Source organism: Hesperophylax consimilis, chromosome 17 (genome assembly GCF_061612785.1).
Source record: "Hesperophylax consimilis isolate HC1 chromosome 17, BYU_Hcon_1.0, whole genome shotgun sequence".
Lineage (NCBI taxonomy): Eukaryota > Metazoa > Arthropoda > Insecta > Trichoptera > Limnephilidae > Hesperophylax > Hesperophylax consimilis.
The window spans coordinates 177,833-205,441 of NC_142852.1; the positions used below are offsets into that span (position 1 = coordinate 177,833).

General features: G+C 36.7%; 1 protein-coding gene across 1 annotated transcript; it reads right to left on the reverse strand.

Annotated features, from left to right (window-relative positions):
* Positions 1 to 11,469: 11,469 nt before the first annotated feature.
* On the reverse strand, positions 11,470 to 27,240 carry LOC149415707 (uncharacterized). The gene is made up of 4 exons (XM_089641647.1): positions 27,132 to 27,240; positions 26,366 to 26,523; positions 19,924 to 20,076; positions 11,470 to 11,477 (listed from the first exon to the last, which is right to left on the reverse strand). Exons 2-4 carry the CDS (start codon positions 26,517 to 26,519, stop codon positions 11,470 to 11,472), a joined length of 315 nt encoding a protein of 104 aa, XP_089497773.1. The 5' UTR covers positions 26,520 to 26,523; positions 27,132 to 27,240.
* Positions 27,241 to 27,609: the final 369 nt, after the last annotated feature.

Sequence of the window (27,609 nt, forward strand, 5' to 3'; positions counted from 1 at the left end):
GACTATATTTTAATTTGTATAAGGGAAGTAGATCATTTTGGATAATGTGAAGCTCTGAGAGAGTCTTAAAATTTTTACAGATGTCAGGAAGAGGTTTAGTTGAGGCTCTGATTGTAGATGAATGGGTTGAGTCAATGAACAACGAGACGCTGGGGATAACCTGGTGACATTTAGAATTTAAACATTTTAGAACAAATTTGTCAGCAAATAGTTGACGCCTTAAATAAAGAGGAGGATCAGAACATTCTACTTGAACGGAATTGATGGGTGACGATTGCATCGCACCAGTTATAATTCGCAAAGATTTAGATTGAATTTTGTCTAATTTATCAAGTACATTTTTTGAGGCAGTACTAAAAAGTGGGCAGGCATAATCGAGATGGCTTCGAATAAGTGCGTTGTAAAGCAACTTAATGCAAGTAGGGTGAGCTCCCCACCAAACGCCAGATAATGATCTGATGATATTTAAATTTTTTTCGCATTTAGTAACTTAATTATTAATATGGGAAGACCATTTAAGTTTCCTATCAAATGTTACTCCCAAAAATTTTACTTCAGAAGCGTTGGGGATTGGAGAATTTTTAAATAAAATTTGAACGGGGGGGGTTTTATGGCGGTTTGAGAAGGTGACACACTGAGTCTTTTGGATTGAAAGTTCAAGACCATTTAACGTGAGCCATGTGCAAAGGGCATTCATGGCTTCGTTAAGATATTTGACGGCGAGAGGGATAATTTTGGATGATAAGAAGAAAGCTATGTCATCTGCGAACTCAATAACTTTTACTTGTGGGGGAATAGTGACATGCATATCATATGTGTATATATTATACAGTAAGGGGGACAATACATCGCCTTGTGGTAAACCCTTCCAAATAGACCTACTTTGAGGAGAAATATCTGGAAGTTCAATGAAAATTTTTCTGTCTAGAAATAGATTAATAATAGATTGGACAAACATGGGGGGAAGGCCAAGGCCTAGAAGTTTTTTTTTCAGGATTGGGATGGACACATTGTCAAAGGCGCCTTCTATATCTATAAAGACGGCAAGACAAACTTCCTGTTTAGAAATTGATAAATTAATATCAGTGCTGATGATGGCAAGGTTATCCTGAGTGGATTTTTTTTTCCTAAATCCAAATTGAGATGGAGAGAGAAGCTGTTTACTCTCGACAAAAAATTCTAATCGGTTTTTAATTAATTTTTCATAAAGTTTACTGAGGGTGGATGAAAGAGCGATTGGCCTGTAGTTGGATCCAGAATTTGGTGATTTGTTTGTTTTTAAAATAGGGATGATTATTTGAGGACTCCAGTCATCAGGCATTATACCAGTCTGGAAGATTTTATTTAAGATGCTTAAGAAGTGGTTTAGAACATTATCATTACTATTTTTGATTATGCTGTAAGGTATACCATCTCTGCCTGGAGATGAGTCCTTGACTGTCGATAAACAATTAGCTCAATTAAGGTGAATGGAGAGTCTAGCCAATGATTAGACATAGGAGTATTATAGATGGGCGTTATTTCATCTAAGTTAGGTACAGAAGGGGGGGCAATTTTGTCCAAGAATTCATCTATCCATTTAGAATGAGACGCTCGAGGAGATGGTGAACTGAAGGAGGATCGAAATCTTCGGATCATAGACCAAACTTCCGAAATTGGAGTGTTCGGAGATACTGAACTGCAGAAGTTGTACCACCCGGATCTTTTTTTTGACCTCAGTACCCTTTTGGCATTGGATTCAGCGTTTTTGTATTTAAGATAGTTCTCCATAGTCATATTGTAACGATAGGAAAGAGATTTAGCTTTCCGAATTCTCACTACTTTGGAACATTCCTCATCCCACCAGGGAGTTGGAGGGAGTTTTTTGAGAGATTTAGTTTTAGGGGGAGGATTTGAATTATTTATTGCAGTTATGAGCATTGATTTGAAGTTATTATAGTCATCTTTGACAGAAAATATATCGGTGGCGGGTAAATTTAGTAGGAACTTGTCTATATGAGAGTTAAATTCATCCCATTTGGTGTGTTTCGTTTTAAGCTTTGTCGAAATATGAGACTTGTCTGATTGGAAAGACGTTTGATAAGTAATGGTGATCGGGAAATGATCACTGGGGCAAGGGTCGGGGGACACCACCCACGAGGAGAGAGAAGCCAGACTAGTTGAGCATATCGAGAGATCCACTGCACTGGGGTTTGTGCTGGGGAGTGAGATCCTAGTAGGAGATCCGTCATTCAAAAGGAAAAGGTTGGATTGATCTAGGAAATCCATCACACTTCGACCATCTCGGTCGGAGAAAGCAGAACCCCAGACGGGGGAAAGGGCATTAAAATCGCCTAATATAAAGAAAGGAGGGCTTAGTTGACTTACAATTTGCAACCAAATTTGTTTATTGAAATGGGCTGTTGGGGGAAGATAGACTGAAATAAAGGAAGTGTCCTTTATTTTAGCTGCAACCATTTGGAAGTCAGCATTGGGGGGTTTGATATTATTTATTGGGGAAAATGATATGGATTTTTTAATAAAAAGGGCAGCACCGCCGCCCGTACCTTCCGGGCGGTCGTCGCGGAGACAGGAATACCCTCCCACATTAAAGTGGGTGGATGGAGTAAACCAAGTCTCCGAGATAGCAGCCAAAGAAATAAAGTTGGAATTTAATAGGTTAAGGAGATCAGATTTGTTAGAAATAGCACTTCGGCTATTCCACTGAAGTATTCTGACATCCTGAAGAGCCATTTTGAATAAATGATTTTAATGTGGAAATAATAGAAGCAGCGTTGGACGGTAGATTAGTTTGAGAAGAAATAAGGTCAATTAGAAGCATAATAAGAGTTTGGATAAATGAAGAATTGTCTTGGAAGAGTTTTTCAGAAAGTTTAAGAGAGTTCATTGAGGAGGGATTATAATTATTTGCACACCCATTTGTGGCATTTGAAAGAGATGAACCATTGGGATTTAAGAGCAGTGAGTTGTGTTGTTGCTGATCGTATCCAGGAGCCGGTTTAGAGATAGCGTTTTTGTATGTGAATTTAGTTGAACGAGAAGAAGTTGTTGTAGAGGAGGGAGAGGGTTGGATGAGGAGTTGCTGGATAAAGCCTCAGCAAATGATTTTTTGACAGGCGGGAATAGTTTAGAAGCCTGCAGAAAAGACAAGTTCTGAGAGGTCATAGAAATTTTAATATTTTTTTGGCGAGATTGTTCTGGGCAAGAAGTGTTGATAGCTGTATGTGAGCCTGAGCAGTTAAAACATTTAGGTGAGGAGGAAGAAGGACATTGGTCAGCTGCGTGGTTTTCTCCACATTTAAAACATCTGGGTTGAGATCTGCATGCAGCTTTGGTATGACCAAAACGGCAGCAATTGAAACATTGAGTGGTGGGATAAGTATACATTTCAACTGGTAATGAGTTGAAGAATAAATATATATGGGAGGGAAGAGATTGACCTTCAAAGGTGATAACGACAGATTGGGAGGGCTTCCAAGAAATTATACCCTCAGAGGAGTCCTTGTAATTTAGCCTCCTGGCTTTTATGGGATTGCCAATGTGTTGTGGGGTTGAAAGTGAAGACAGAATTTCTGCAATGGACAGATTGGTCGAGATACCTCTGACCAGGCCCATGCGAGTGACATTGAAAGTAGGGATATATGCCTTGAACTTTGAATTAGATGAAATGAAGATATTTTTGATGAAACTGTTGGCAGCTGACCCTGAGAGGAATTCGACGGAGATTCGGAAGCGACCCTCGGCTTTTACACCTCCAGGCTTGATTGAAAGATTCTTGCTATTTGATAGGAATTTGCCAAATTCAAGAGGGTGGATGGTTTTTCCTTGCTCAGTTTTTTGGACGTATACTATGAATGGGCCACGGGAATGAAGAGAATAAAAGTTTGTTGGAGGAAGTTGAGAAAGTGTTGGTGGGGACTGTGAAGTCGAAGGCGAGTCAAGTTTTATTGGGGAAGAAGGAGTAAATTTCCTTTTTTTGGTAGAAGTCAAAATGACAGAATCGCTGTCAGAAATTTCTACATTTTCCCCATCTGGGGGGTCCGGAGAGGGATCTGGCGGCTTTGTAGGGGGTCCAGGAGGGAAATCTTCCTCCATTATTCACAACCGTAAACAACTACAACAATAGTATGTAAAATGACAGAAGTAAAAAAGTTTATAAATATCTGGAAATCAGCAGCGAAAAGTGACTCCTGGAAGATCAGGAGGGAGAAGAAACCTCAAGGCACAACACACTACACTTTTTTTTTGGCAGAAAGCAAAAAAGAATGGTATAAAATTATTTTTAGATAGAGCAAAACAAAACAACTGATGACAGCCAAATGTTATTGTTGCAATCTATCTGTCATTATTGAATCTTTTAAATATTCCGACATTAGAAAACAGAAGAAAAATAAACGAACCAAGCTTTTTATTAAAATTATTGAACTCTCAATTCGATTGTTGTGAACTCCTTCATTTAATAAATCTACACATACCTACACGAACTAGGCAAATATCAACATTTTACATACATACATCTCATTCCAACTATAGTTTTCACTCTCCAATACAACGTTAACACAGTCTTGGTAACGAATACTTAAACAATATAAATGTATTTTACAATAATTTGAACTTGGCAAACTTTAAACGGAGTATGTGCGAACTATTTCTACCTACTTTGTAAATTACTGTTATACTTTCTTATTATTGTTTTACTTTCTTAATATTATTATGGTTGATTAGGAGGATTTTGGCAGATTTTCTTTTTTCGTCTCACTTATTTGTACTCTATCAATACTTATATTTTTTTTAAGCTCTTATATTTTAGGTAACATATTTTGTTAACTCTGATATTTTTTAATGCAATCTGAATAACTTAAAAAATAAAGATATAAATAATTATAGGTAAAAGCCCTATGGGCGTTTAAATAAAATAAAAATAAAAAGTTAATTTACTGTCAATTAATATACTTAGATCCTTAATTTGTTTTACTCTTTTTAGGAAATTTTTTTTGATGCCATATTGATATTTAATGGGATTTTTGATTCTGGTAAAAGTTATTGATTGACATTTTTCAATATTGAGAAACAGTTCATTGAGGGTGCACCACTCTTGTAGCTTCACGAGATTTGATTGCAATACGCTACAGTCATTATGATTAGTTATTGTTTTGTACATTTTTAAATCATCCGCAAATAAAAGTATCATAACTCCATCACAGATGGTAGTTATGTTGTTGATAAACAAGGAAAATAGCACTGGGCCCAGATGTGACCCCTGTGGGACTCCGATGAAGATTTCAAACTCATGTGAAAAATGTGAATTGATTTTTACTGATATTTTTCTTTTGTGAAGGTTGTCACGTAGTAGATCTCCCTAATGCATTCAAAAGACCCGCGAACCTAAAATTAGACGCAGACAGTTGGTATGACTTGTTATGATGCAGGGCTAGATTCCTTTTGTTTTTATATTTTATTAATTATTTTTTTCTGCATCATCACATCTATCTTCCTCGTTTCTCTAATCTAGTTATTATCTATGGATGGATTCCATTCCTTTTTTGTACCGTCGAGTGCGAGTTTGATTCGGGCACGACGGGATTCGTTTCCGCAACCAGTAAAACAACCATTCCCGATGTGGGTAATGGAGATTTCTTTGGAAGAAATAGTGTACGGGCGAACCACGCGACAATCGTAATCCGGTAATCAGCCGACAGCGGTAATCCATAAATAAATGATCCATCCGGCGAAAGATTAAATTTATATTCAATTGCAAATTCAGGCTACGTAAAACCGTCAAGCGGGAATCTCGTTCTTTTGGACGTTTGATGTTTGGAATTCCAACCGCACGTAGCCGGCGGCCGAGAGAAAGCTACTGGCATAAGTTGCAGTATCCTCAGAACCCGGATACGCACACATTATTAGTTGGAGATCGTGGATGCGGCCGGGAGATATATTTCTGCCGTTTCGGAGGCCCGATCCACGCATCACGGGGTCACGTCAGCCGATGGATGGAGTCGGGGGGACGTTCCGTCGCTTCGCCATTAAGCAAAACACAGTGTTCGGTAATAGGAGACTTAGTGACTCGCTCTCGTAGTGTAGATTATGATAGCGGATACAGGTCAGTCTTGGGGTAAGTCCAAAATGTATAATTTAACCATGTGTGGGCAGTTTTGCTACGAAAATGCTCACGAACGCTAGTTCGTCCTTGACGACATGTGTGGTTGTTTTTCTTTTAGCGTATGAAAGAGCACCAGCATGGTTAATACTCCGCCATGACTGTGAGTAACGCCACCAGGGTCTTTCAACTCTTGCAACACCCGGAACGGCTCATGTAAGCATGGTTAATACTCCGCCATGACTGTGAGTAACGCCACCAGGGTCTCTCAACTCTTGCAACACCGGGAACGGCTCATGTAAGCATGGTTAATACTCCGCCATGACTGTGAGTAACGCCACCAGGGTCTCTCAACTCTTGCAACACCCGGAACGGCTCATGTAAGCATGTTACTTAACCATTTCCCCATTATGTGCCTTTCTTGTAATGTATGTTAAACAAGCTTGCCAGCCAGAACTAAATACGAGAGAGATTGTTCAATTCTAACAGCCAGGGAATAATTTAGGATGTTAACTGTGTCCTCATTTGTGTCATACAATGTACCTGTTGCCTGTGAATACAACCATTTATCATCCCAATTGGAGTTTCATTTGACGAGAGAAGTGTAGTCTGGATTGTTGAATTAGTTCCCGTATAAAGGCAGTTTGCCGACCCTTCCTGAATGAATTAGATTATCATGTCTCTACGCTGAGCTGCCTAAGCCTATGTAAACCCCTCGTTCCTTATTAACAAGGTAGCTTATACCTAGGGATCTAAGTTTGTTTATAAGCATTTTATGTGAGACTTTGTCGAAAGCCTTACACTTAGCATAGAATTCAGCAAACAGATTAACAACTTCTTGGGAATTATCGGCCGTTTTGTTATCTATATACATGTTGGAGGTAATACCGGAGTCATTGTTGTTAAGTAATTTTGAAAATTTAAAGATGTTATGGGGGTTGACAAGAGCCAATTCTTCACAGTAGTCGATGCACTGTTTGTAACATAACTTGGAAATTATTTTGGTAGACTTTCTGAGTTCGTTAAATTTAGCGTAATCAATAGGATCGCGTGTTGATTTGTAGATTTTATGAGCTATTTTTTGTCTCTAATTATTTTAATGAGATCGTTACTGAACCACTATCCAAAGTGGTTCAGTAACGATCATTATCATCAAAAAACCATTTTGGGCTAAAGCAGCGAATACTGCATTCGAGGATCCCACCACTTACCCGCCCCGGTATAGGTAACTTATGGTTACCCCTTCAGGGCACTAGCATGGACTCTAATTTTTTTTCATGAACGACTCTACATTTAAAGAACGAAGCTAAACCTCGAATGTCCCCGCAGTGCGAATACTGTAGTCTCTACTTACGAAACAGAAGTTTGGCATCAGAATTACAAAAACACACCTTATGAGCTATGGAGTGGTAAAAATCCAGATCTCGGCCATCTTCGGATATTTGGCAGTTCGGTGATGTGATGTGATGGTCCACATTACAAAAGCAAAGAGGACTCAATGGGGCAGAACGGCTGAAGAACATATTTTGATTGGTTACCCAGAGAACACCAAGGGTTATAGGCTTTACAATCCGAAGAAAAATCGTATTATCACCAGCAGATATGTTGTTATCATGGAAAAAAACAAATTGAAACTGTTCCGAGTGAAGAAATGGGAGAAGATACTCGGACGAGTGAAGATTTTACTTGTGACCCAACAGAAAGGACAGATATGACATATGATGATGATATTACATATGTACCAGATGATACATTAATTACCTCCAACTCGGTACAGAACGAGAACCCAACAGAAAGGACAGATATGACATATGATGATGATATTACATATGCACCAGATGATACATTAAGTACCTCCAACTCGGATGAATTCTGTGACAGTAAGTCAAATCATGACGAGACAGAAAATCTGCAGAAGGTCATTTTCCACATGGAAAAGAGGACTATAAGGCCACCAGAAAGGTATGGGTTCAGTAATATATGTCAGAGCATTGTCTTACATATATGAGGATGTAATGAGAGGACCAGAACGAGAAGAATGGAACAAAGCCATCGAAGAAGAACTTCAATCGTTCCATCAGAACGAAGCTTGGGAGTTGATTGACAAACCAAGTGGGTACATTTTTTTTTTTTTTTTTTTTTTTTTTATTATTTTAATATACATCATATGGGTTACATTAATACATACATATTTTGCAAAATATAATATTAAGGTTCATAATTGGTCATGTATACCTTATATATGAAAAAAAAAATTTAACTCTTTTTTATAACATATAAAAAGAAGTTAAATAGTGATAACACAGTGAGATATAGGGCTAGACTAGTTGCAAAAGGCTTTACCCAAAGGGAAGGCATAGACTATAAAGACACTTTTTCTCCAGTGATCAAATACAAAATTGTTATTTGCTATTAGTGTTAACTTAGATCTTAATATAACTCATTTAGATGTAGGCACGGCTTTTTTGAATAGTAATTTAGATGAAACTGTCTTCATGCAATTACCTGAAGACTTTAAATAAAATATTTATTTTTCGGAATAACTTTATTGAGTAAAACCTCAAATTGTAATATTTAAATATTGAAGACAATATAAGTGATTTCTAAACGTAAAATCCGAAACAGAAAAATCAGAAAAGGAAACGGTCTTTTTTTCTTTTTTTTTCTTTTTCTTTTTTTCTTGTCCCAGATGTGACCGTTTTGCTTTTCTGATTTTTCTGTTTCGGATTTTCGTTTAGAAATCACTAATATTGTCTTCAATATTTACTTTAAATAAAGTCTTGAAATTAAAAAGGGCCATTTATGGACCTAAACAGTCAACACGGGCCTGGTATAATAGAGTCAATGAATGAGCATTATTAATTTGTTAAATCATCTGGAACTTAAAATATATTTGTGGCATTATTTGTTGATGATTTTTTCACATTTAATTGTACTAATGAAATATTTAAAAATGAGTTGGCAAAAAATTAAAATTAAAATGCTTAGCTATCTATGGTTTTGCCGTCTATGGTGGTTCGTTAGCTACCAGCGCCACGAGCGGTCACCGGGGCAATCAGTACCAAACGGAGAGCGAGCAAAGAAACACAATCATCTGGAGGGACTCCTTGCACACACCTTGAGATAATGATATCAATTCTAAATTTATAGAGAGTTCTGGATACCTTAAATAGTCGATGTTTTGTTCTTTGCCAATAAATGATAATTTTGTGTCTTTCTTAAATTATTTTATTGCTACCCACCTCACACAAGATGGTATTTGATTGTTAAGATGAATGAAGGTACAAGAATTGGATAAACGAAGCATGTTACATCCTCTTTATTGTCACAATTTAAAGCTTGAAAAGGAGAAAATTTACATTCAAAGTTCCCCAGTTTAATGTTTCTCTCTGTTCTAACCAGACCTGATAATTCATATTGTGTTAGTTATCTAAGCCAATTCAATAACTGTAACACTGGAATATATTGGAAGCATGCCAAGAGTGTTAAGTATAATATATAAAAAAAAAATAAAAAAAATTAGACATAGTTGGTTACGCTGATGCTGATTGGGTATCAGATAATTTAGATCGTAAGTCGTTCACTGGATATTGTTTTATTTATGCAGGTTGTTACCTCATGAAAGAAAGAAACAACAAACTGTCGCTTTATCAAGCACAGAAGCCGAATACATGGCTGCTTGCGAAGCAAGTAAGGAGGCTATATTCTTAAAAAACCTGTCAAGTGAAATACAAAGTAGAGGTAATATACTTTTTATATTGTATAAAGATAGCCAAAGTGCTATAAAACTTTGTGAGAATTGTGTTTATCATAGACGTAGTAAGCATATTGATGTCAAATTTAATTTTATAAGGGAAGCTGTTGCAAATAAATTAATTAATTTTAAATATTTAAATACCTTTGTAATGCCAGCAAACATGCTAATAAAGAGTTTAGGCAAAATTAAACATTATCAATTTATGAACAAAATAGGTATTGTAATGTTGCATACCTTATATTTATTTTTGTGTATTATTATTATTTTGTTATGTGGTGGCATTAATCTGACAATAAAATAATTAAAATGATACACCTAGCGCCATCTAGTATGTGTTATAGGAAACTATGTGTACCTACATGCTTTTGTTTTGAGATAGTAAAATTGCTGTCTGTTCAAAACTAATAACCATTATTGACAAGTCAAGGTCATCAATCATTATTGACAAGTCAAGGACAGACGTCAAGTATAATTTTGCTCCGTATAAAATAGTGAAATAAAGCGCAAAAGTTTAATGTAAACATTATACATATAACTTGTGTATCTGTGCATCATAGTGCGGCGGAAATTCTGGAACTGATTTTATGTATGTACTGAATCGCATTCTTAATAGAAACTCATTACAAAAAATTAAAAAACCGAGATTTTAACATATTATTTGGTTGCACTACCTACATATGACATATTTAATCTACTAGTCAATAGATGTCAGTAAATACCTACATACATAAAATTTATAAAATAAACTGAGTTACGCCTACGAATCAATAGATGGCAACGCTTGCAAACTTGCGAAGGAAAATATTTTTAATTCAACTATTGCCCAGTAGATGGTGACAGTGTTTATAAACATCAAAATAATATATTTTTTGTTATTTTTATAAATAATAGAAATCAAAGTTTTTAGTGCACATTGGATCATTTACTAACCCAATATAAAAGTGAATTTAGTTCTTCAGCGGTCTTCAATACTACTCAAAATTTATCACTCGTGTTACGAATTTTGCCTGCCAACAGGCGCAAGGACAACTTTACCACCTAACTAACCACATAACCACAACATGAATAATTGCAAAGCCTGTTCAGAACCCACTCTCTCCGACGAGTCCGTATTTACCTGCGCCGTGTGCAAGGGAATATTCCATTTGCACTGCAGCGGAGTGGCAGAGACCTCATACCGTCGACTCACTAAAGAACGACGCGCCCAAATTAAATGCAAGAAATGCCTATCTGACACTCCGGCTTTCAATGTCACTGCCAGCGGTGCCTCAACTTTGGACAACGAACTACTATTAAAACAAAACGCAATATTCGACCAAAACACCCAAATTCTCGCCACAATCTCAGCAATGAGTAAACAATACGAGGATATCCTACTTCGAGTCCACGAACTCGAGAATATAAACAAAAAACTTGAAAAAAAAAACTGTGATCTTGAAGCGCGCTTAGAGCAAATAGAAGGACAATTTGAAAATTTAGACAGGGAAAACAGGTCGAAAAACGTAGAAATACGAGGAATCCCGGAAATAAGCGGAGAAGACTTAAAAAATGTTATTTTCAATATCCAAAAAATTACAAATGCCGGAACAGAAGTGAAAAACGTGGAAGCAGCCTACCGTACTGGACAAAAAACCAACAAAGATTTACAACGGCCGATAATCCTCAGATTCAAAACAAACGATGACCGTGACATCTTCTTAAATGACATAAAAACATTTAACAAGCGATCTGCAAATCGGGAGGATAAACTAAACACAAATATCATAGGAATGGCAGGAAAGAGCTCCCAGATTTACATCAATGAACACTTGACATTTCGGGCTAAACATCATTGGTTTCTTGCACGTAAGGCTATACGAGACAATATTTTTAAGTTTGCCTGGACCAGAGGGGGACAAGTATATGTACGCAAAGACGTTGGGACGCCCGTTATACTTATCAATGAAAAAACCAAAAACCTTTTATCTCCCTCACCAAATAACTTATAATCAATTTTCATCCTTTGGTATACTTTTATTTTACTTGATTCTCCTGTATATTGTTATATATTCATCTATATATTACTTGATACTCTCTGTTACAAAAAACATATTATTGGATTTTTCTAGCCCAAAGATATTTAACAAAAGCATGTACCCCATCATTGTCTTTAATCGATCAAATAACTCAACACAATACTTATCAATGAAAAAACCAAAAACCTTTTATCTCCCTCACCAAATAACTTATGATCAATTTTCATCCTTTGGTATACTTTTATTTTACTTGATTCTCCTGTATATTGTTATATATTCATCTATATATTACTTGATACTCTCTGTTACAAAAAACATATTATTGGATTTTTCTAGCCCAAAGATATTTAACAAAAGCATGTACCCCATCATTGTTTTTAATCGATCAAATAACTCAATACAATCACCTATTTCCAGTAATCTACTGTCAAAATCAATAACGTTAAATTTAATACAAAACAAAAAATCAAATAATGGATGACATAACAGACTTACTAGACAACATAACACCGATTCCATATACAACTACTAATGACACTGAAGTAGTACGTCAATTATTACTAGTGAACTCTACCCTTACGATATTCTCTATGAATATAAGAAGTATAAACCATAATTTTGATGAACTCTTAATTCTTCTCACTCACCTTGCCTCAGATTTCGATGTAATTGTTCTGAGCGAATGCTGGATTAAAGAAAATTTCGTCCCAAAAACGATAAAAAACTACAATCACTATAATACACTCCAAAACCAAACTCAAAATGATGGCGTTATTGTTTACATTAAAAACCACATCATACATTCAGTCAAAGAGGTCACAATTAAGAACGCAAACTGTCTTAAAATTCAACTTGATAATCATATAACAATCGTTACTGTATACAGATCCCCAAGCACACATAATATAACCCCATTCATACAATCTCTGCATGAAATCTTAACAAATATAGAACACAGCCAAAACACCTATCTTATTGGTGATCTCAACATTAACATAATCAACAGAATGCATCCCCAAGCGAATGAATACCTAAATACACTAACTTTATTAGGATATTTCCCAGCCGTCACAGCCCCAACCAGAGAATCAGATTCAAACATTAGTAGTTGTATAGATCACGTCTTTGTTAAGAGTAAACTAGACAGCAAATCCATTGTATATCAGTCAACTGTCACAGATCACTATGCAACCATCACTTCCATCAACCAAAATATTCACAAACTACCTCAAAATACTCTCCCTCAAAAAAAAATTTCCTATGACATTCTCCTAAATAATGTCTCTAAAGAAAACTGGGAACTTGTCTATTCTTGTACCGATACCACCTCTGCATGCGAAATATTTACAAATACTATACAAAACCACTTGGCCGATGCAACATCATACACAAAAAGTAAAAAAAAACAATCCGACACAAAACTCAAACCATGGATCACTGCAGGTATTCTTCACTGTATCAGAAAACGTGACAAGATTCATAACTTCTGTAGAAAAAATCCCAATGATTATGATTCACTCATATTTTATAAACATTATAGAAACAACTGCAAAAAAATTATTAACAGTGTTAAAAGAGATTACTACAAAAAACAAATCAGTGAAGCTACTGATGACAAAAAAAAAATTTGGAATATCATAAAAGATATAGCCAATATTCATAAAATCGACTCACCCATTGTTAAAATTAACATAGAAGACCAAACAACTCATGTCAATTCCGAACCTGAAAAAATATCCGACCATTTCAATCAATTTTTCTCCAATATCGGACATAAATTAGCAAAAAATATTCTAGACCAAAACAACGTCTCGGAGAAAGATCTTGCAAAAAATATACATGTCAATAATCTCAGCTATAACCCTTTTCACTTCACTCCCACCACTGAACTAGAAATAATAGAACTTATCTCATCTCTTAAAAACAGTAACTCTGCCGGGAAAGATCAAATTTCAACAAAAATTATCAAACACATTCAAAAATTTATAGCCCCACCTCTTAAACACATAATCAACTTAAGCTTTAAAACTGGAATATTCCCTAACTCTTTAAAACAGGCCACAATAATCCCTATCTTCAAAACAGGTGATAAATTATCTGTTAATAATTATCGACCGATATCATTACTCAGCACTATTTCTAAAATTATAGAAAAGGCGGTGAAACATAGACTCTGCAAGTTCCTTGAAAATAATAAAATACTATCGGATAACCAATATGGCTTCCGCAAAGGGAGGAATACCTCTGATGCAATAGCTGCTCTCACAAAAATTGTTTCCCAAAATCTTGACAAAGGTCGCAAACCACTTGCTGTTTTCCTTGACCTCGCAAAAGCATTTGATACGGTTTCCCATCCTTTACTACTTAAAAAACTTCAACAGATCGGCATTACAGGGATAGCCTACACATGGTTTAAAAACTACTTAACAAATCGTACACAACAAACCCTTATCCACTCTGACAAAATATATATTAGCAAAAAATTATCCATGTCCTATGGGGTCCCTCAAGGTAGTGTACTAGGGCCAATTCTATTTCTCATATATATCAACACATTATGCACTATGAATATTGGAGGCAAGATAATTTCATTTGCCGATGATACAGTCTTAATATTTGAAGATGAAACATGGCAATCAGTTACAAACAAAACAAATATTGGCCTAACAAAAGTTAAGCATTGGCTAGACACAAACCTCCTCACACTCAATATCGACAAAACACAATACATGACGTTTTCCATACCCAAACATAGCTTTCCCAATAACTGCCCCAAACCTACCATCCACTCGTGTTCACTCAACATACAGACTCCTCAAACCTCACCTAATATTCAATGCACGTGCTCAACTCTTAAATCTTCAAAGGAAGTTAAATACTTGGGAATAATAATCGATGACCAACTACGCTGGGAAACCCATATAAAAGAAACAACAAAAAGACTTCGTAAACTCTCCCACATATTCTGCTCTCTTAGATCCATCTTAGACCTAACGACTCTAAAAAGCGTATATTTTGCCCTTTTTCAATCGATAGCAGCATATGGTATTCTGGGATGGGGTGGCTGTGCAGAATCCGTCATTAATCCAATAATTACAGTACAAAAACTAGTCCTCAGAATTATATTTAAATGTCATCCTACCTATCCCTCCAAAATACTATTTACTAAAATTAGGGTCTTAGATATTCGCCAGCTATTCATTAAGACAAGCTTATGCTACATACGAAAAAATGACTTGTTAGTGGCTCCTCAACACCAAGTAAACACCCGCTTTTCATCAAATCTGGGATGCGTGGTCCCAAAAACTAGAACCACATTCGCTCAACGACAATTCTGGTACATCGCCCCTAAAATATACAACGCGTTGGACAGGGACATAAAATCTACTAATACTATATCCCTTTTTATTATACGTGTCCAAAACTGGATATCTGAAAGGGGACGAGCCTTTTTTAAAGAATACATGAGTTCCTAACTTCTAAACCATTATAATAAAATTAACCATGTATCTGTATATGTATGTATATATGTGAATACACATTACGTTTGTGTGTGTTCATATATAGATGTATATGAATGTATTTATATATGCATTTATGTATGTCTGTGTATGTATATATATGTATGTGTATATATATATATATATTAAAAAAAAAAAAAAAAAATTCCATATTTGAGTACATATCCTTAGCCGTAGCTCAAACGTGGATTTACACAAAAATTGCCGATATATATCTATACACCTATGTTACCATAACACGCACATGCAAATCGCTCATCAAGATATAACTTATCCCTACTTTCTTACCAAATAGTACTTTCTTTGATTTTATATTATATTTGTATTCTTTTTTTAGAAATACACTTGTACTTAATGTACTTGTATTTTTACTACATTTTTAATTCTATTTTAATTACACAAATGCACTTGTATTTTTTCTTTTTATTTTTTCTTAATTTTTTTTTGAAACATGCTCCTTGTATTATTTTTAATTCAATAATATGTATTCTCTTTGATATACTTTTTATATTATTTTAAATTTTTCTGTTTTCCACACCTATTTTTTATATTCATATATCTTAAACTTATGTAGATATTTTGCATTATTTTTAATTCCTTTATACTTCATACTTGTTTTAGATGTATAAATTTTTTATTTTATTTTTACATTATTCTGTTTTCATTCAACTTATTTTCAATTTGTATTATTATACTTAACATAAAATTGACCACTACAACACGGGCATGTGCCTAGTGTGGTGGCCAAAAATTTACCCGTTTACTGTAATGTATAAACTTTACTGAATAAAGAACATAAAAAAAAAAACCTTGTTTCATAAGAAACAGTTAATTTTCATCTTTTGGACATTATTATTATCATACAGTCAAGTCGTAAGTAGGTACCGTCATAGGCTCAATTATAACAAAACTTGTGTCGTCCATTGTCTATGGTTATATCAGTCTGACGTTTCACATTCTTCACAACATAATATTTGTGTTCCACGGCTTTTATTGTAATGTTGTGTACTTAAAGAAAGCAATTCTGGTGTTCTTTTTAAATAGTTTGAGGTTATTTCAACAAACAAAAGCAAAGAAAAACATAGCAGGAACATAAATAATAAAAGACATATTGGGGGGTTCTTATTTGTACTTAATCATTTGACTGAAGATAATATCAACAACTCTCCAAACAAATATGAAACAGGCACAGAAAATAAAAAGGTAACGGTCGCAAGTGGGATTCAAACCTGGGTCGTCTCTGTTCTTAACGGGATTATATTTATCATATATTTAATTACAATGATTACAATTCAAATTATTAGGAAAAACTTATAATATTACATAAATGTAAAATGTTTTAAGGGATCAATAACAAAAAATATTATATAACTCAATTAGCAATATAACCTCGAATTGTACAAGCAAATTATTCCTCCCTTGTCATTTTAAGAAATAACTACAATTATAATTGATAAAAAAAGTAATAATATTATAATGGTAGCAATATACACAAAACAAATACAATTATGACAATGTTTTCAAAATGCATACCTAAGTCTAATGAAGTATCAGTGATAATTATTACTATGAATTTTCACCACCACTTAATAGACAAATCAAAAACAGATCTAGTCTTTGCTATATACCTAATACTTATAGCTTTGTTTGAGAGCTGTGGGGAATAAGCTTTCGTTATAGGCAGATTAACTAGGTTTGTTAGAGGTCGATAAATTCTTTACAGAGATATTTTATTGAAATGGACGTGATACATTTTAGCCTTTTTTTCATCACCTATAATTTGTTTGAACTCGAGCTACTTTCCTTGCTCAGGAGGTTCATTTACTCTTATTTATAATCCAAATAATAATCATTTTTATTCCAGGATGTGGGGAGGTTAGTGCAATCCCACACATCCCATAAGTATTTCTATATTTTAGTACAAAAATTAAAATAAATTGGCAATTAAGGACTACTATGTAGGGCGTGGTCTTGAGTGAGCTTGAGCCCAGCGCTCACTCAGGAGTGGCACTTGGTGCTGGTAGGCTGCGGTCACCAACGTGTTGGCGGAGGCCATTAGCCGCATCCTGGCTCCAGTGACCCGGTGTCTCATCAGGCCGGCAAATCCTTTTATCCCTAATTCCGTGAACATTGTCGATGCGCTGCTGTATCTTCTATCGATTCTACAGGTGTCATATTGGATTCAGAGTCGTTCCATCGAGCAAAATCGGCAGTGACACCGTGTCTCACACGTATACAGGCCGGTGCAGAATGCGTTGAACAGTGTTTTTTTAATATCGGTACAGATTGCTTCATCAAATTGCGTAGGTTGCTTTATACATACGATCACATATTTTTTAAATTTAAAACTTTTAAAAAGAAAGACAAATATTCCCGGGTTACGAATAACCTGACAATATTTGAAAATCTCCAACTACCACCACAATAAGCTGAAAATGTTGCTTGTGTTGTGATGACTACGCCTGGGTGGGACCCAAACGCGATGTCAACTCGGCCACCGACCGGTCAAATATTAATGAACAAAAAACAAATTCAAGAATTTGTTCGGGATTATCAGCCTATGACCTGAGGACATTGTAGATGATGTTTAGAGGCATTCCACGTCCAGTGGCAACCTCATATCTAGGATTTATAATCGCTACTTTAGAGCAAGGTTTTTAAGTGAATTAGTCCCAATTTTTCTTATTGAAAGAAAAAAGATTTGTATCCATTGTGAGTCAGCATATGTCTATTCAAAGTTTTCTTTACAAAACATGAATAGCTGCAGTCGGAACATGAAAAAGGTTTTTTTTCCAGTGTGAGTCAACATGTGAACCGTCAACGATCTCTTTTGATAACATGAATAAGTACACTCGGAACACGCAAAAACTTTTCTTCTACTGTGAGTCATCATGTGTAACGTTAAAGATCCCCTTTGAGAACATGAATAACTGCATTCGGGACATGAAAAATGTTTTTTTCCACTGTGAATCATCATGTGTACCGTCAACGAACTCTTTTGGAAACATGAATAACTGCAATGGTCACATGAAAAACGTTTTTCTCCACTGTGAGTAATCATGTGTAACGTCAAAGATCCCTTTCGAGAACATGAATAACTGCATTCGGGACATGAAAAAGGTTTTTCTCCACTGTGAGTGATCATGTGTACTTTCAAAGATCCCTTTAGAGAACATGAATAACTGCATTCGGGACATGAAAAAGGTTTTTCTCCACTGTGAGTGATCATGTGTACCTTCAAAGATCCCTTTTGAGAACATGAATAACTGCATTCGGGACATGAAAAAGGTTTTTTTCCACTGTGAGTCATCATGTGTACCGTCAAAGATTGCTTTTGGAAACATGAATAACTGCAATGGTCACATGAAAAAGGTTTTTCTCCACTGTGAGTGATCATGTGTACCTTCAAAGATCCCTTTTGAGAACATGAATAACTGCATTCGGGACATGAAAAAGGTTTTTTTCCACTGTGAGTCATCATGTGTACCGTCAAAGATTGCTTTTGGAAACATGAATAACTGCAATGGTCACATGAAAAAGGTTTTTCTCCACTATGAGTAATCATGTGTAACGTCAAAGATCCCTTTCGAGAACATGAATAACTGCATTCGGGACATGAAAAAGGTTTTTCTCCACTGTGAGTGATCATGTGTACCTTCAAAGATCCCTTTTGATAACATGAATAACTGCATTCGGGACATGAAAAAGGTTTTTTTCCACTGTGAGTCATCATGTGTACCGTCAAAGATTGCTTTTGGAAACATGAATAACTGCAATGGTCACATGAAAAAGGTTTTTCTCCACTGTGAGTAATCATGTGTAACGTCAAAGATCCCTTTCGAGAACATGAATAACTGCATTCGGGACATGAAAAAGGTTTTTCTCCACTGTGAGTAATCATGTGTACCTTCAAAGATCCCTTTAGAGAACATGAATAACTGCATTCGGGACATGAAAAAGGTTTTTCTGCACTGTGAGTGATCATGTGTACCTTCAAAGATCCCTTTTGAGAACATGAATAACTGCATTCGGGACATGAAAAAGGTTTTTTTCCACTGTGAGTCATCATGTGTACCGTTAAAGATTGCTTTTGGAAACATGAATAACTGCAATGGTCACATGAAAAAGGTTTTTCTCCACTGTGAGTAATCATGTGTAACGTCAAAGATCCCTTTCGAGAACATGAATAACTGCATTCGGGACATGAAAAAGGTTTTTCTCCACTGTGAGTGATCATGTGTACCTTCAAAGATCCCTTTTGAGAACATGAATAACTGCAATGGGCACATGAAAAGGGTTTATCTCCGGTGTGGATGCGCAAGTGCGGTTCTAATGTTGACTTGTAAAAGCAGGAGTAGTTACAGTGGGGACAGGAGAATCGTTTTTTTACGGGTTGCATCATCAGACCTGTCAATAAGTCAGAAAAAAGATTAGGAATATAACATATTGAGTGTAAACACAGTTAAATCATAGAAAGTCAAAATAAAAAAAACACGAATTCTTCATTCGAACAAAGAAAATCGGTTTTACCTGTTGACTGGGTAATTCTATCAAACTGATTTAAGCATTCCGTTTTAATATCCGTCAGGTCAATGTCAATTTCCGTATAAGGAATTTCGCCACCATATTCTTCTTGTTGTCCCGGTTCCGCTTTGGTTGAAACAGTATTCACATTAATGCTACCTGCAACAACAAAACAGAAACATGTGTGTGAAAACAAAAAAAATAATTTTACGCCCGCGGGGCTTTTACAAAATAATTCATTTTGAACATGAAAAACAAATACAAAATAATTATAATTTCAAAATTAGGGTTGGAATAGGTCTTAAATATGAAATGCACCAAGCTAACATAAACATGTCAATATCACCCAAGTATTGGTTTCCCGTGTGTGAAACCGCTAAGCCGGAAAATGGACAATGTAGTTGCGCTTATAATAATAGCCCCGATAGCTTTGGGTCCAGTAAAATGGAGAGCACATAATACATCGCAGATCAAGTCCTATTCTGTTACAGAATCATTCTTAACAAATCGAATTAATTGTAGCATTGGTGTCGAATTTTCTAAAAAGAAAGGATGCAAAAGTAATCTTAACAAATATGCCATATATAAACTGTACGCGAGGATTGTAGAGTCACTACGAACGGCCGCTAAACACGTGCTCCAAAGTGAACGAAAACATAATAGCACCACACCCAAACATATTAATGGATGGAACGACAATGTAGCGATTCATTATGAAGTATCAAATGCACTTATGCAATTGATTGAAAATGAAAAAATTCGGTCGGGTTTTTTTGGCGGAAAACAGAAAAATATTGAGAAGAAAATTCAAAGTTATTTTTAAAAATTTCAAAAAGAAGCGGAACAAATAAAAATGGACTTGAAGGAGATGATTTGAAGGAGAATCGGACGCTAAACAAAATTGCTAACATTTTCATACCAACTTTGCGAAAACATCGAGTAAAAACGAACCCACCTCCTTAGAAAAACCATGTGAAGATGAGGACGAAAACCTAATCGTTACTGAAGATATGATCAAAACAGCTGTCAAACTAATGTAAGCTGGAAAATCTCCCGGCTATGATAGCCTAAGCATTGAACATGTTATAAATGCCGGAGAAAAAATATACACGCTTCTAGCAACGTTATTTACACAGACTCTTCAACACACACATATTCAATTATAATACTGTAGCGGTTATGTCACCGCTCCGTCATCAAAATCATAAACCAGACGGCATGTGCTAAACAACCAAGTCAGCGGTCCTGCGGATTCGAAGTCCAGACGCTACTCCAACCCGTGGCAGACAACAAAGGAATCAGCAGGTATATAAGCGGTGGAGGACCGAAGTACATCAGTCAGTCATCATTCCACATCGTTCCACTCAACACGAGTGACAACTGGGGGGCCCCGTGCCCCTCCACGAAGGACATATACCCGGCTTCGCCCGCACCATCATGGACTCTACCGGGACATCAACCTAGCGCCTTGTCCGGATCGTCGTCCCTGGCAAGCGCTACTCGGATTACAAGCGCCCTGGTTCCAGCGTCTCTGACCAGCGCTTCTTCCACGCATCATGACCACCACGAGGACACGCAGCATCCTCACTGGTCACATCACGCCCGTTCAACCGCCTACAAGGTCCACCGTACCTTTGGCCGTCTCGTCAGCACTGGAGTGCCTGAAGACCTACGTTCTTCGCCAGTACCTGACCTTCATCGAGTCCCGGTCACTAGCGCCCGGCGTCGACTCACTGACCCGCGCTTGACCACCACATCATCGCAGCAACCGGAGTATTCAACATCTGTCCTACATCATCACCTCGTCACCGCAACTGACTCTCAATAAATGTATTATCCTGACTCAATAAACACAGTGACCTACAACATCTTTATCTTGCATTGTCTCACTACCAATTTCCATAATACCATTAGATAAATCCAGTCAAGAAGATATATTCAGTGCTTCCAACTATAGACCGATATCTCTTGCCACATAATATCCAGAATATTTGAAAGAGTTATACAAACCCACATAGAGGACAAACTATTTACGTCTGACAACCGATTCGATTTAAAATCTAAATAGTCAACAGATATGGGAATATTCAGCTTGAAACAAAGTATCGAATATTTACAAGGCAAGAAAAACAACGGTATATGCGTGTTTTCTAGATTTGAGTAAAGCCCTGGACCGGGTACCTCATGCACTGCTTTGGAAAAACTAAAAGACAGGAATGTGCCGGCTTCAATAATTAACAAGTCTGACATCATCAACAAGAGAACCAAGTTATCTGGAAAAATAAAATGTCAACACCAGTGAATGCGGAATGTGGTGCGGCGTCAGACAAGGGGGGAAGCTCGTCACCGATTCTATTTAACGTCTATATGAATGAATTTAGCTATAAACTCACTTCGGCAAACGTAGGTATGGGAAAAATATGCGTAAATAAAACTACATATGTAGATGACATGTTCATTTTAACGCCAACTATTAAAACCATGAGAAAACTGCTAAAAATATGAGTAAAATATGCCGCTGAACATAACATGGTGTACAATCCAACTAAATCTGTCTTAGTAGTTTGGTGATCAGGTGGTGAGGCACGAAATGAAAGAAGTGTTGTGAAGGTCACATGTGTTTATTGAGTCAGTTGCCGTGACGAGGAGATGATGTAGGACAGATGATGAATACTCCGGATGCTGGCTGATGATGTGCTGGTCAAGCGCGGGTCAGTGAGTCGACGCCGGGCGCTGGTGACCGGGACTCGATGTAGGTCAGGCACTGGCGAAGAACGTAGGTCTTCAGGCACTCCAGTGCTGACGAGACTGTCGAAAGTGCGATGGACCTTGTAGGCGGTTGAACGGGAGCGATGTAGACCAGTGAGGATGCTGCGTGTCCTCGTGGTGGTCATGGTAGCGTGGAAGAAGCGCTGGTCAGAGACACTGGAACCAGGGCGCTTGTAATCCGTTGTAGCGCTGGCCATGGACATGGCCGAGGCGCTAAGATGATGTCCCGATAGAGTCCATGATGATACGGGCGAAGCCGGGTACGTGTCCTTCGCAGGGCGCGGGACGCGCCGATCGTCACTCGTGAGATTTATCCACTGGCGGCAGATTGATAACTGATGACTGACTGACTCGCTGCGTCGGGCTTATTTATACTACTCGGCCGACGGCGGCAGTAGGTAGGTGGATGGCAACTAAATTCTAGGCACTCGCACAGACTGTGTGTTTCGTGAACCTTCGATAGTGCGGCGATTATGCATAGGCCGTAGACTCGAACCTTCTGGCGAGTTCTCGTAGTATCCCAGACGAACTGCAGTATTATTTTTTTTTTTTTTTTTTTTTTTTTTTTTAATAAATTTAATTTTAGATTAAATTTGATAATATTATTATTAAGTTCTGCAAGTGTTTTAGTTTTTTATTATTGTGACAGCTGTTTCGGCTTACAAGGCCATTTTCAAACTGTGGTTAGTCCACATTGAGACGACGTTTTTATAAGTTTGAAAATGGCCTTGTAAGCCGAAACAGCTGTCACAATAATAAAAAACTAAAACACTTGCAGAACTTAATAATAATATTATCAAATTTAATCTAAAATTAAATTTATTAAAAAAATTAAATGGAGTTCTACGAATTAAACACAAAAACAATAAATAATGCAGTATTATTGTCGCGAGTAGATACTTGAAACAGGTAGGTCTCGTAGTACGTAGATTACTTTGTTTACGATTTAACGATGCAAGTAGCAAGTACGTACCTAAGTAGCAAGTAGCAGTTTATTATTAATTATTTAATCTGGATAATTCTCGACGCCACAGTAGTATTCAAGTTGGACACATGCTCTACAAAAGTATTACCTATCAGCGTAAACGACACGAAATCATAGAAAAGGCTGAGGTCAAATACCTAGGACACGTCACAGCAAAGCTCAATGATGAAGAGGATATCGGGCGACAGAGAAGATCACTGTGCATTAGTGCAAACATGATTTCTCGAAGATTCAACACACAGAACCAAAAAGGCAACTTTGTAATGCGTACTGCACCAGCTTATATGCCTCGGAGCTGTGGACCGACTGTAAAAAAGCATCTCTAAAAATAATGGAAGTTCGAATGCTTTTTGGATTGTCCTGGTACTGCAGTGCCACTGAGATGTTTGATGAATGGCGCGTTCCCGGATTCCAAACATTAATCAAAAAGCACTTCTGGCAGGATCCTATTTACAAGAAATGAAGACAACTCCCGATGTAATACAAATCTGTAAATATTGTCCCTGAATATTGAGGGAACCTCTCGATCAAAGGTGGATTTCTTATTAAGGAGAGAGGCTCCTCCGACTACCTCTCACCCCAGAAGATCGGTGGAAACTTGAGTGGCAAACGGCCAACGTGGGAAATGCCCATCTCATACATGACCCCACCGAGAGACAGCCTGGGTTCTCACTGCCTCGCAAAACCTGGTCCGCCATCAATAGGTTAAGGTGCTCCCATAGCCGCTGTGCCTACATGATGCACAGATGGGGCCTTAAAGAGTCGGCGATGTGTGAATGTGGTGCGGTGCAGACTACCGAACATGTGGTCAACGAATGCCCGCTCCATTCATTCCCCGGCGGGATTGATGAGGTTCACATGGCGACGCCTGAGGCCCTAAAATGGCTCGCAGATCTAGATGTCCCCCTCTGACCCCCCACCATACGAAAGAAGAAGATACAAATCTGTGCTAAAAAACTTTTTTTATTTTTAAGTATTATTTTATTCTTCTACTCTGCTATATTTTATATATATTATTAATCTACAATACTTTTTACATACAATGGAACTCGTGGGATTGCACTACCCTCCCAGAGATCTAGGATAAACAGTATAAATTATACACACTGTGTCGAGTTGTTCTTGTGGATAGGTGTAGGTTTGGAAGTTGCAGGAGTTCGGAGCAGTCTAATTTGGAGGGTTAGTATTTCAAATAAGAAAGTTAAATCAGATATTTTGACTCTGTCTTCTAAAGTATGAATGTTTTAAAGTATTTAATAGGAAATTATAATTTATATATTCTAGCGAGATAGTTCATTAAAAATATATCAATGATACATATTTTTTGTATTCGCTCGTTAACATGAAATTCTATTCAAGTACCAGTAGCCGGTACGCATTACTAGTTTTTGACATAGATTTTCATAGGTATTTTTTGTATAGCGTGATGCCATCCGCAAATAGCAATACCTCGACATCGTCGAAGCAATTTGTTATATCGTTGATGAAAATGAGGAATAAAACCGGATCAAGGTAGGTCTATATGTCTAGCTAGAATAATGTAATGTCAAAGCGCATGAATAGTCGAAGCAAGATAAAAACAAATCCTCCGCTGCCCATATCACTAGGTCCCATATTCCTGCGTCCAAATGAGCAGCTTACAATTATATTTAATCAAATAAGTTAAGTACATAATACATACATAGATGGAATACATCTTCTTATTTTGTTTTTTAAAATAGTAATATGATTGTTCCATTTTAGATTTCTATCAATTATTAAGCCAAGATACTTGATATTGTCTACACTTTCCAAGGGTGGACAATTACACTTCTGCACACAATAACGTATATTTAAGGAACGGTCCAAAGATGGCTGATTAACTGAGGAAATGCTAAAAGTAATATATTTTGTTTTGGTCATGTTTAAGGTTAACAGGTTTTGATCAACTGCCCTCAATTCCGCCTCGCACTTAGCATAAGTTTTATCCCATGTATCACCAGCAAATACCAAAATAGTTTCATCTGCAAATACAACTGAAGTACCCGAAAACGGCAGCTTACGAATGTCTTTAATATTTAACAAAATAAAATTGGAACTAGAACACTACCCTGAAGAACACCATATACAATTGATTTGTTTGAACTAATGTGACCATTAATCGTTACTCTCTTTGATTACTTCCAAGCTAAGTTTTGACACAATCTATAGCTTTACGAACAATACCCATTGAATTCAGTTTTTATAGGAGTAAACCATGGGATACAGTGTAAAATGATTTGGACAATTCTAAAAATACAGCCATTGCTTTTTTGTCAGCACTAGATGCTGACAAAAGAAAGCGAAAGCTTCTACGACTGAGGTGATCATTTTTAATGCCGCATTACCGGTTCCCATACTCTTCCGTAAGCCAAACTGGTTATCTTTATACAAAAGACATGTATAAAGATAACCGTTTCAAATCAACAAGCAAAATTGTCGCATCTGGGGCTCATGAAAAAACCAAACCAAGAACCATTAAGCTATCGAGAGATGATTAATGATTTTTCATGGCCGGAATTGGATGGTATTGATCTGGACAGCGTTTAGTTTCAACAAGACGGCGCTACGTTTCACACAAGCAACGAAACCATTGATCTTTTACGATTGAATATCAAAATAACACCTCTTATTAGAAAACCCTACATTTCATAAATAATGTGCAATGCAACTTACTGGCTGTCCGAGTACTCTCCACATTCTGCACACATTCCTTCTTTACATCTGGGAGGTCGAAATCCATATCCGTATAAGGCATTTCACCTCCATTGTCTTCCCGGGGCACTGGTTCCGTCTTGATGGATACATTCTCTGGATTAAGTAGATCCATGGCCCTGTTGTGCACAGAAAATATATATGAAACTTCCTAAAACAGAACTTAGTTTTAACGGAACTCCAATTTGTATGAGCTTTGAATATTTTTCTTAGGTTTAATAGTTTGCCTAGCATTGGAGTCTACAGTACAATAATTTTCAAATAAGGATATCCTTGAAATAAGGATATACTAGCGACATTGAAGATAAGACGATTGAAATCGGTTGAGAGAATCATCGTCAATCGTCGGAATACGGAAATCTAACGGCGACTTCCACAATATCTCTATATAAACCGGTGTAACTGTATATTGGATCATGAATATGCTTTTAAAAAAGGGTAGACGTCAAATTGACAGTTCAATCGTTCCTCAAACGAAACGTCATATGGCGTCATAAGTTAAACTAGGTCGCACCCAACATTTGGAACCGCCGACAGAATGATTATTATTCCAACAACGGTGTTTTAATAATTCGGTCGGCGGTTTTATCTGTATTCCTGTGAGAAAAAAACAAACCAACTGCAAACGGCGGTTCGAGTGTTCACACAGGTTCAGGTTCACATGTAAACGCGCCAATAGACATATAGAAGTTGTGCATTTGAAGAAAATATCAGCATTAGAACTTACCAATAACTAACACGAGGGACGATAAATTTAACTGCGTTAGGAAAACAGCGTAAAGATTATTATGTAGAATTAGAGTTTAAAACCAGGATGCAACGACAAAACATGCGTCAGTAATAATTTTTAGGTTATACTGATTAATCATAGACAAAATGAAAGTCATAGACTATAAAATGACATATGCAAGTTCATTCGATTTAAATTTTATTTTTGTAGCGTGTGATATACAAATTTAGCCCACGAGGCTCAACATGTTCTATTGTTAAACTATTTCCGTACTAATTCTTTGGGAGAGCGGCCCTTTATCTAAATATGGTGGATGACAAATAAGGTATTCATCGAAACCTACAAAGAACTTACAAGAATATATACGAAATGTTTGTTTAATTATTGATCTACCCAACACAACCAGGTTACCGAGGACACACGAGAGTACTTGGGGTTATACATAAGTATTAACGGCCCTGGTTATATATACAAA